We start from the raw sequence: 12,123 nt of genomic DNA, 5'->3' as shown, positions 1-12,123 counted from the left end.
CTTCGAAAAACACGATAAAATGTCTCTCCTATTTCGAGCCATATTGCGGATGTTGTTTTCATGTGTGACTGACTGACATACGTGTGTGTGTGAGATAGGGAATAATAAGACTGGTAAGGACTTGATGTACGTGTCTCAGTAGTGTAGGCAGCTGCCGCGTGTCCATCAGACAGGGCACATTCCCTGTGCTCGTCTGCGTCTGCTGAGCCACGGCCGGGCGAGTCTCACATACAGGGCAGTTAGGGTTTCCATCCAGGGTTCAGATTCTCTGGCCAGTGACCACACACACCATCAAATTACTCAAGAGGCATGGAGGACACACACACACCACGCAACCACACACACGCCAGCTCTGGATTCTAGACACTCAGACGGGCAGACCAGATAAGCTCTCTTTAGGTGTTTATGAACTGTGATGAGCTTCTATCTGGGCCATTTCTCTTTTATTCCCAACACGGTGTCTTCTACAGTCTGTCAGCATTCCAGTGTATGAAGTATGAAGGGACTCCGAGGGAGTAGTAGGCATGTTCCAGTTGTACCAAGTGAGGAATACTTGGAAAAAGCTCAACAGTTCATACAGGCCGCACTTCGCTAATATCCCTTTGATCTAGAATGGCATGACGGCGATCTAAGGCTGTTGCCAGGCAGACTGGAGAGAGACATGTTGTAATCCCTCTCTACGGCCCATGTTCTGGGTGTGTGTAGAGTAGACGTTGTGCTCCGAGAAATAAGTGCCAGTTAATGGACTTGTGCTGTCTCGGTCTGTCCTGGAACCTAGGACTACCTGGAAAACGGTGGCAATTGTTCCTGAGTGGACTATCCTGGCTAAATAAATAAATGAAATGAATGTCCTGCGTGGCTCTTTCCTAACTGGTTAAGATGAATCAATATTCTCAAACATCAAATGGACACCACTCTGCCTACAGTGGCTCTTGGTTTTTTCTCTTGCATATAGCTGCTGCTGGAACGCAGGCAACAAGGGCACAAGAGCTTCGCAACTTTGCTGTCCCATGTGGCTCAGTTGGTAGAGCTTGGCTCTTGCAACGCCAGGCATGTGGGTTCGATTCCCACGGGGGACCAGAACATTAAGTATGAAAATGTATTCACTCACTACTGTAAGTTGCTCAGGATAAGCAAGTGTGCTAAATTACTAAAATGTAAAAAATGTAACTGAACCATTTTGTGACTGGCTGCTGTAGCCTAATTTACAGAACGTGCAGGCTGGTAGATTTCAGGCCCCTAGGGGCCAGTTTAAAATCTGACAACAGCAAACTCACTTTTCAGACAGGAAACCCATCCCATGAGCAGAACGTTTATCTGGGCTGGTGACTGCAGGGTCCATGACTTCTGGACTACTTTCATCGTAAACGGGAGTTTTTTTGTTTGTTTTTTTGTGTGCCATTTTTCTTTCAGCATCAGGGCTTTCTGTTAGTCAGACCTGGGTTGAAATGCTATTTGAAATCTTTCAAATACTTGAGCTTTGGCCTGTCTGGAGTGCCAGGTTTGGACTTTTCTATTGKTTTCATTGCAACAGGTAAGCTCAATCAAGCACAGCTAATGTGTCTGGTTACAAAGAACAAGTAATGGTAGAATAATTGCAGCTGGTTTCACAGAAAYGTTGTCGGAGTGAGATGAAATGCTCTCGGAAGCCAATAAGATCAAGCTGTTGTTTTAGTCCTTTTACCTCGGCTAATTTCCTTTTCAGATGTAAAAGGGCCTTTGGATATCATAAGGACGACATTATAGAGACATCCTGATCTGGTACTACTGTAGCCCCTGACCATCCAAATTGCCCTTGTTTTCTTGAACAGTTCAGACACCCTGTGTATTTTTGTAAAAGCTGTGCTATGTAATGTTCTGCGGCACTTCAATAGAGGAGAAAAAATGAGAACCAGCTAATTGAATTGCTAAGTATTATAGACTGTCTGCTTATCCTGGTTGCTGTGGCAATAATCTACTTCATTCTGACAAGGCAAGAGGAGGGTGTTATTGCACTAATGATATTGAAACATGAGATACCTGATGATTTTAGGGTATATGTTATGAATCAACATTTTTCAGCCCTTAAGATACATTTACCATAAAACATAACTGGATGAATAATTCGGAATAGTTTCTTAATACAATCAAACCCAACCTGCCAAGGTCTTGCTGTCTCTCTAAGGAGTAACAGTCGTCAGTCTGGGAACTTACCTGAGAGAGCACAATGCTCTATTCTCTTATATCATGCTGTCTGGCAATAGTGAATAACTGTGCTGGAAAGTGACTTCCTGCTCAGGTCCTCCATTCATTMAAACCTCTTAAGTCACTACCTCGGTACATGTGTATACTGTAGGTCTTGTGAAGAGCAGGGACAAATTAGCAGGGTCATTCTGTTCAGAGGAAGGGCAAAGATTTAGCTAACTGTTTTTCCTGGAACCGATTGGTAGTAATGGCAGAATAATGGCAGCTGGTTTCACAAACGTTTTCAGAGTGAGATGAAATGCACTCGGAGGCCAGTAAGATCGAGCTGTTGATTTAGTCCTTTACCTCAGCTCTTTTCCTTCTCTTTGGATATCAGAAGGAAGACATTATGAAGACCTCTTCTGATCTTTACAAATGTTACGTAACCCCGGTGGATTTAAGATTACCAGGATTACATTTGTTAGTTGGAGTGTGTCGTTTAACTTTTAAAACCTTGTTTATACCAAAGTCTTGATCAGCCTGYTCATCATTTTGAGGCTGCAGAAGAAGAAATTGGATGTGGGGTAATAATATACTTATAGTAAAAGGGTCCCAGCTGTATTTATGGATCATATGTAAAACATGCATGCTATGCAAATCCCCTAGGGATAGGGGGATTCCTCTATACTCAAATAGACAGTAGTATTTGTATTTATTAAGGATCCCCATTAGCTGCTGCCAAGGCAGCAGCTACACTTCATGGGGTCCAAACAAGATTAAGGCTATTACATAAAAATAAATTAAACGGTACGTCATACAACACATTATTACACCACTACTCTACCACTACATATCTACAGTACCTATGTTCCTCTTTGTGGAACTTGACCATATGACTGGGCAGTAGTCCAGGTGCGATAGACTTCTTCCCATCTTAGCTACCRTTACATCTATATTTTTACCATAACAGTTTACGATCCAGGATTACGCCRAGCAGTTTAGTCTCCTCAACTTGCTCAATTTCTACATTTTATTTATTACAATCTTTAGTTGAGGTTTAGGGTTTAGTGAATGGTTTTGTCCCAAATACAATGCTTTTAGTTAAAAAATATTTAGGACTAGCTTATTTCTTGCCACCCATTTCTTAAACTGACTGCAGCTCTTTGTTAAGCGTTGCAGTGATTTCACTTGCTGTGGTAGCTGATGTCTATGATGTTGACTCATCAGCATACATAGACACACAGGCTTTACTCAGTGGCAGGTCATTAGTAAAAAAAAAWGTAAAAGTCAGGGACAGCTGCCCTGGGGTATGCYCRACTCTACCTGGATTAGGTTGGAGAGGCTTCCATCRAAGAACACCRTCTGTGTTTTGTTATAYAAGTACYTCTCAATCCACAATATAGCAGAGGATGTAAAGCTATAACACAAMCGTTTTTTCAGCAGCAGACTATGATCGGTAATGTCAAAAGCTGTTGAGTGCTCTTCCCTAWAAGCGTGATGAAAGTCAGTTTTTATTTTGTTTACTGTGAAATAGCGTTGTATCTGGTCAAACACAATTATTMTTTTTAGCTGGAGGAGCTCCACTTTAACCCAGGTCTCCATAACCAGGGATAACCAGGTCATTATTGTAGAAGATATAATTTGTAACTTAGCTGTATCTGGCCAAACAGCATTTTCTTTTATAAATACATGTCTTCTCTTCTGTCCACAGATCCACCATGCGCTGAGTGTTGAGGACAACCTGCTGCAGCCGTGCAGGAAGCTCCTAGCCTTTGCTGGATGTGTGTGTCTCAGGGTGACATGCCCGGCTCAGCCTAGGTACGGGTACCGTGCCAGCTCCCAGAGGACCTCAGTGTATGCCTGTCTGACCGGGGCCCTGCTGGAGGCCACCGCCGCCCTCGGGGCCCGCAGCACTCTGCCCAGTGTAACCGTTGGCTCCACTGGACACGCCATGCTCAAAGGTAAGAAGGTGTGTGTTATAGGAGGCTAGTGTATGTTTGTTTGTATGTATGTATGTATGTATCTTTACTACTGTTCAAAAGTTTGGGGTCACTTAGAAATGTCCTTGTTTTTTAAATAAAAGCAATTTTTTGGTCCATTTGAAATAACATCACATTTTTCAGAAATACAGTGTAGACATTGTTAATGTTGTAAATGACTATTGTAGCTGGAAACGGCTGATTTTTGAGTGGAATATCTACATAGGCGTACAGAGGCCCATTACCAGCAACCATCACTCCTGCGGAGTTCCTCTGTCCAGTGTCTTTGTTCTTTTGCTCATCTTAATCTTTTATTTTTATTTGCCAGTCTGAGATATGGCTTTTTCTTTGCAACTCTGCCTAGAAGGCCAGCATCCCGGAGTCGCCTCTTCACTGTTGACGCGGGTACTATTTAATGAAGCTGACAGTTGAGGACTTGTGAGGCGTCTATTTCTCAAACTAGACACTTTAATGTACTTGTCCTCTTGCTCAGTTTGTGCTGTTCTGTGAAGGGAGTAGTACACAGCGTTGTACGAGCTCCTCAGTTTCTTGGCAATTTCTCGCATGAAATAGCCTTCATTTCTCAGAACAAGAATAGACTGATGAGTTTCAGAAAAATGTGCTTTGATTTTGGCCATTTTGAGCCTGTAATCGAACCCACAAATCCTGATGCTCAACTAGTCTAAAGAAGGCCAGTTGTATTGCTTCTTTAATGATCACAAGTTTTCAGCTGTGCTAACATAATTGCAAAAGGGTTTTCTAATGATCAATTAGACTTTTAAAATTATAAACTTGGATTAGCTAACACAACATAACCAGAAAGGCCGCTCAGCAAGGAAGAAACCACTGCTCCAAAACCGCCATAAAAAAGCCAGACTACGGTTTGCAACTGCACATGGGGACAAAGATCGTACTTTTTGGAGAAATGTCNCTCTGCCTAGAAGGCCAGCATCCCGGAGTCGCTAGAAGGCCAGCATCCCGGAGTCGCCTCTTTACTGTTGACGCGGGTACTATTTAATGAAGCTGACAGTTGAGGACTTGTGAGGCGTCTGTTTCTCAAACTAGACACTTTAATGTACTTGTCCTCTTGCTCAGTTTGTGCTGTTCTGTGAAGGGAGTAGTACACAGTGTTGTACGAGCTCCTCAGTTTCTTGGCAATTTCTCTCATGAAATAGCCTTCATTTCTCAGAACAAGAATAGAATAGACTGATGAGTTTCAGAAGAATGTGCTTTGATTTTGGCCATTTTGAGCCTGTAATCGAACCCACAAATGCTGATGCTCCAGATACTCAACTAGTCTAAAGAATGACAGTTTTATTGCTTCTTTAATGATCACAACAGTTTTCAGCTGTGCTAACATAATTGCAAAAGGGTTTTCTAATGATCAATTAGCCTTTTAAAATTATAAACTTGGATTAGCTAACAAAACGTGCCATTGGAACCCAGGAGTGATGGGTGCTGATAATGGGCCTCTGTACGCCTATGTACAATTGAAGTCGGAAGTTTGCATACACTTATGTTGGAGTCATTAAAACTCGTTTTTCAAACACTCCACAAATTTCTTGCTAACAAACTATAGTTTTGGCAAGTCGGTTAGAACATGTACTTTGTGCGTAACACAAGTCATTTTTCCAACAATTCTTTACAGACAGATTATTTCACTTATAATTCACAAGTTGACTGTGCCTTTAAACAGCTTGGAAAATTCCAGAAAAGGATGTCATGGATTTAGAAGCTTCTGATTGGCTAATTGACATCATTTGAGTCAATTGGAGGTGTACCTGTGGATGAATTTCAAGGCCTACCTTCAAAATCAATGCCTCTTTGCTTGACATCATGGGAAAATCAAAAGAAATCAGCCAAGACCTCAGAAAAATAATTGTAGACCTCCACAAGTCTGGTTCATCCTTGGGAGCAATTTCCAAACACCTGAAAGTACCTCTTTCATCTGTACTAACAATAGTACGCAAGTATAAACACCATGGGACCACGCAGCCGTCATACCGCTCAGGAAGGAGACGCGTTCTGTCTCCTAGAGATGAACGTACTTTGATGCGAAAAATGCAAATCAATCCCAGAACAACAGCAAAAGACCTTGTGAAGATGCTGGAGGAAACAGGTACAAACGTATCTATATCCACAGTAAAACGAGTCCTATATCGACATACCTGAAAGGCCGCTCAGCAAGGAAGAAGCCACTGCTCCAATACCGCCATAAAAAAGCCAGACTACGGTTTGCAACTGCACATGGGGACCAAGATCGTACTTTTTGGAGAAATGTCCTCTGGTCTGATGAAACAAAAATAGAACTGTTTGGCCATAATGACTATTGTTATGTTTGGAGGAAGAAGGTGGATGCTTGCAAGCCGAAGAACACCATCCCAACCGTGAAGCACGGGGGTGGCAGCATCATGTTGTGGGGGTGATTTGCTGCAGGAGGGACTGGTGAACTTCACAAAATAGATCGCACCAYGAGGCAGGAAAATTATGTGGATATATTGAAGCAACATCTCAAGACATCAGTAAGTTAAAGCTTGGTTGTAAATGGGTCTTCCAAATGGACAATGACCCCAAGCATGCTTCCAAAGTTGTGGCAAAATGGATTAAGGACAGCAATGTCAAGGTATTGGAGTGGCCATCACAAAGCCCTGACCTCAATCCTATAGAACATTTGTGGGCAGAACTGAAAAAGCATGAGCGAGCAAGAAGACCTACAAACCTGACAGTTATACCAGCTCTGTCAGGAGGAATGGGCCAACATTCACCCAACTTACTGTGGGAAGCTTGTGGAAGGCTACCCAAAAAGTTTGACCCAAGTTAAACAATTTAAAGGTAATGCTACCAAATACTAATTGAGTGTATGTAAACTTCTGACCCACTGGGAATGTGATGAAATAAATAAATCATAAATCATAATTTCACATTCTTAAAATAAAGTGGTGATCCTAGCTGACCTAAGACATGGAATTTTTACTTGGATTAAATGTCAGGAATTGTGAAAAACTGAGTTTAAATGTATTTGCCTAAGGTGTATGTAAACTTCCGACTTCAACTGTAGATATTCCATTAAAAATCTGTTGTTTCCACCTACAATAGTCATTTACAACATTAACAATGTCTACACTGTATTTCTGATCAATTTGATGGTATTTTAATGGACAAAAAACTTGCTTTTCTTTCAAAAAGAAGGAAATACACAATACAGGGTGTGTGTGTGATCAACCAATGTTCTGTTGAATCTGAGAAGGTCCCTCAGAAAGGCCCAGAAGTCCCTCTGTGGTTTGTGTCCTCATAATAATGCAGCATACCGACTACTACTACGACACTAAACCTTTTTCGGATGCATTTTGTACCACACACAGTTTATTGCAGTTTAACAGAAAGTGGTCTGAACTTCAGATTACCTAGGTAGAACTTGAATTGGCTTGTATTTCTGTCTGACTTCGTTCTCTGTCCCCGGCTTGTGTTCCAGAAGGGAAGGTCTGTGTGTTCCTGTGGGTTGTTCCTGATATTTGAACTGCAGTTTAATAGAATAGAAGAGGTTCTCATTAGTTATGTATTCCCCAGTGATMTGCTCTCTTATTTTTCCCACATGCTGGCTAGCTCAGGTCTGGCCACATTGGGCCATGTGAGAGAGGAGAGGATGGGGGCTGTGGTTTTCGCCCCCCCCCCCTTTACATGTCTGTCTGGCTGTCTAACCTAGGCCAGGCACTCGGCACGTTGGGCCCTGTGGTCGTATATACTTTGTTGTTTTAGACTTTCACAGGCTTCACAAGKATTGGGTATCACTAAAAAGCTCATTAATGTAGCTTATTTCAAGCACCTTCAGAACTGTTCAAATCTTATGTTCTCTAAAGTTCTTTATTTGTTAGTGTGGGTTTWCCAACGTTGTTATTCAGAGATATTAGATATCAATCCTTGTGTTGATGAGACTGATGGTGCCAACTAATGATAAAAACAACCCACGCTAATCTATTCACTCTCCCTAGTTTAGCTAAGTGGCCTGCAGTGAGTCACGCTGAGGTTCAACTCTGCACCTCGTCCAAATCAGAAAAGCTAGCAAATTAAAAACGCAATATGCACTTCAAACATGGCTGCTTTGCTCCTTTGATTAGCACAAGTACTTTGTTTCCCCTCTCTCCCTGATTGTCTCCTGGTCTAATCTGATGTTGGCTGACTTCTGCCTTCTTTCTGGCTGGCCCGCACACTCTCTGTGTCTCCTTGTGTCTCTTGCGAGAGTCTCTCGTGCTGCCTCTCTGTCTCTCTCTCACGCTCTACAGTGATGATTTCACCTTGAAGTCTCCCGTGGGCCTGTCTAGCACGATGATGTAACACCCACACACACAAAGAGAGAGCGGTGTAAGCGTATCCCCCCTCTGGCTCGGACGAAAATCCTGCTGGACAGTGGCCAGGTGACAGGCCGTCTGATGCGGCTTTGACACATTGAGTCACTAGCCCCCTCACCATCACCGCCGTCCAAATATATTAATTGCATGAGCATTCCTTTGTTATAGAGTCCGGGAAGGCGTACGGCATTCGTTCAGTACCAGAACTGAAAGCTGATAGGGCCCTTTGTAGGACTTGATTGAGATGCCGGTAGCTGTCGTGCGAGGTTGGATTGAGGCGGTAAATAAGGAGAAAGAGACCCTCGATGTTAGGCTATGCTATGGACTGCAGAATGTATTCACCCAGCAGGTTTAGAAACTATAGCAGTTTACTCCAGTACTTCTCTTATTTGTACAGTGTGATCCACAGGAAAGGTTTTGAGTCAAAGCCCGCAGAATACATGTAGACTCTACCTGCCTCTGTTTTGATTTGCAGACTCGGTTCTGATAAATAAGAACATTTGGTCCGAAACACATCCGTCGTCTTTCTTTTATAGGCAGATTGATGATGATCTCTATATACGGTAGTCTCCCTCAGGAGTCCAGTTGATGTTTTCATCTGTGGAAGAGTCTTTTCATAATGGAATGTCAGTCAGGGGTTTGTGTTGTTTGAAGTGGAGGCTGAGTGTGGTTGGGACTGTACCACACACAGTGGAGGAGTCCATCACCACCTAGCGATCTTGTTCTCGTCTCTGGAATATGAAAACATTGTATTAACCCTTTCTTTAAAGGGTGAGGTCAGAGAGGCTTGTTTTGGGATCCACCTGTCTTCTCCTCTTCCTTGCCTTCTTCCGATTGGCTACATACTGTTACTGTCGTGTTCCCTTCAGTACATTGTCACTGATGTTAAAATGCTGTAGTCGTCTTCCAGCCAAGAGCAGTGTTACTGCGACTATCTACTGTAATAAGTAGAGAACAGATACAGTAAGGTGTAGATTGCTATTGAGCGACTTATTTAGAGATGGGAACAATATCATTTTATGACTGGCATTTGTGAAGGCTTATGACTTTAATCCAATATTTCTAGATCATGCCATATGATCAGAAGCATTCTAACACTCGATAAAGGTGTTTCAAACGTAGATGTTGAGGCACGCCGATGACCGAAAGAATCGGTGACGTCAGGGCTGTATGTGGATTGAGGACATTCAAAACCACCCTCGTCGTTATTGTTATGAGGGTTGAGGGTGACATACTGGCAGCTGCAAACACAAATAACGGCTTCAGAAAAATGCTGACTGGAATAGCCAGGTCAAGATCAGGTCAAAGTACAGCGAGATCCACCAGTATGCTAGAATGAAAAACGCTTGTTTGTCTGAAGTGCAGACCCACATGGCGAGAGGCTGCGTGTAAGCCTAGGTTGTCAGCTAGCGTTGTTTATGTTGAACTGCTGCGCAGTGACTGCGCTTGGCCAGCTATCGCATTGTCAGCTTGTGGACAAAAAGCAGGTGTGGGTTAAACAATGAAGCCTTTCGTCCTCTTTTGAGTAGTCATGTTATGAAAAGCCGTGTTCAGTTTTTTTTTGTTTGTGTACTGAATAGGGTGAAGCTTGAAGTCTTTTGTCCTACAGATCACATTGTCTAAATGTGGTTTAAATGACTAATTAAGGGAAATACTGTTTGGCTTCCTCCCAACAGGCTGTTGATATACATTGTGTGTTTGAACCATATATTTGGCGACATGGCGGGGGAAGCTTAGGGGAAGTCTCCAGTTTTTAAGGCTGTCAAGGGTGTATGACCTCATGCTTTACAGAGATGACACCACAGGTCCCAGAGTGGTGGGGCAAAAACAAAAAACCTGGGGCCAAGAGTTTTTCCTTATCTGGTAGCCGATCCAGGTAAAACTGGACCTTATATGGTATGAAGGTGTTTATCAGTTGTTAAAAGTTTTAATATGGGCTATGATGGGACCAGTGTTTTTGTCATCCGGTCACATGGTTTGAAAAACACTCCTGGAAAAACTCCTGGGTTTGGGGACGATGAAAACCCTGTCAAACTGCGGCAACCTGTACTTGTTTCACATGAACTCATATGGATAATTTTTTAAAAGCTAGACTAACAGGGAATGAATAGACAGCCAGCAACATGATTGGACAATAGCACTCACCGGGCTGAGCTTGCTTCATGCAGGTTTGCATTGTGTAGGCCTGCCCTATGCAACTGTAGGCCTAATAAAAAAATGATCTCAGTCTGTCAGCTATTGTGTTCATTGAGTAATTCAAGTTAATCATTTTGTATTGAAATCGTCTAGGTTGCCTAGTCAGCCTAAGTTTGAAAATAAACCAAATTTGATCCCATTCACATTTTCTCTTAACACAAGTAAATGGGCTATAAATACTTCATGTTAGCGCTTTGTTTACCCTGGCCAGAGGGACAGAGCGTAGTAATGTGAGTGATGTGTCAAAGTAATAAATAAATAGTATATTCATTTATTTTGGCGTTGTGAAAACAGCTAACTGCGGGGGATGTGTGGTTGTCACGTTTGCTAAATAAATAAGCTACCAGAGGAAAGTGGAGAGCGCGATTTCCTTAAATCTGATTTCTCAAGACACACACAGAGCCTGCTACAGCACTCCGATGGGAAGGACAGAGAAATTGTGCGTGAGTTGACCAATCATGAGGGAATTTGTTTAAAAAAACAACACTTGCGCCTCTTTTTAACACGTTCGCATCAATATTTTTTTATTAAACTAAATCAGAAGAGGTGAGGCGCTGCCCCACCTAAGTGAAAAGTGCTGGGGAAAATGCCAGCTTACCACATGTATTCTGGCAGCACTCAGTATTACCTTGATATTCTGTTAGTAAGACTTAAATGTTCCTTTGGACTGGGGAGTGACTAAGCTTTATCCGAATATATTTATCTGAAAACCATTTTACAACCACCAGTAAATCAATAGTACACTCCTTTTCTCTGAGATTTCCCTCCACTTTGTAATGAGTCATATTTGGCTTCTAGACTACATGCTTAGATACTTGACTCCCCCTCTGTGGCAGGACATGTATAGCCTTCATGTGTATGTAAACTGACCTCACAGAGAGGAGCTGGGGGGAGGGAGGAGTGTTGGGGCTATCGGTGTCTCTCTGTGTGGGGTGTTATAGCTGGAGGTGGGGGGCTGGCTGCAGGCGTTGCTGGCGCATGGCTGTGAGGTTTGTAGCGTGTYAGCTCGGGGAGCAGCAGAGCAACGAGAGCTGGAGAGCAGCTGGCGCTCCTGATGTGGACAAGTGCACCTCGCCGGTGCTGTGTGAACAACCACGGAGCTAACAGTAACGACAGCGCTGCTCCCGCCGTCCGCAGCTCAGCCATGAAGCACTCCCACAGGATGGACTTCAAGCTGATCAGTAAGTGGGCTTTAAATGAAACCGTCTAGAGACAGACAGGATTCAGTGCTGTTGTCCTATGGAATGGACCAAGGCGCAGCGTGCGTAGACATCCACATGTTTTATTAGATGAAACGGAGTGTGTGGACTATACTATGACTATACTGGGAGTGTGTGGACTATACTATGACTATACTGTGAGTGGGTGGACTATACTATGACTATACTGGGAGTGGGTGGACTATACTATGACTATACTGTGAGTGGGTGGACTATACT

The 12,123-nt window shown here is 43.0% G+C and overlaps 1 protein-coding gene across 1 annotated transcript in view; it reads left to right on the top strand.

Moving 5' to 3' along the window:
* Positions 1-12,123, top strand: part of LOC111977758 (1-phosphatidylinositol 4,5-bisphosphate phosphodiesterase epsilon-1-like) — a 78,141-nt gene that overhangs the window by 37,387 nt on the left and 28,631 nt on the right. Inside the window, 1 exon segment of the mRNA XM_024007355.3 lies at positions 3,875-4,124. Coding sequence (XP_023863123.1) covers positions 3,875-4,124 — 250 coding nt within the window.

The sequence above is a fragment of the Salvelinus sp. IW2-2015 genome, linkage group LG18 (genome assembly GCF_002910315.2).
Source record: "Salvelinus sp. IW2-2015 linkage group LG18, ASM291031v2, whole genome shotgun sequence".
In the NCBI taxonomy this organism is placed as follows: Eukaryota; Metazoa; Chordata; class Actinopteri; order Salmoniformes; family Salmonidae; genus Salvelinus; species Salvelinus sp. IW2-2015.
This window is presented reverse-complemented; position numbering and strand designations above follow the sequence as displayed.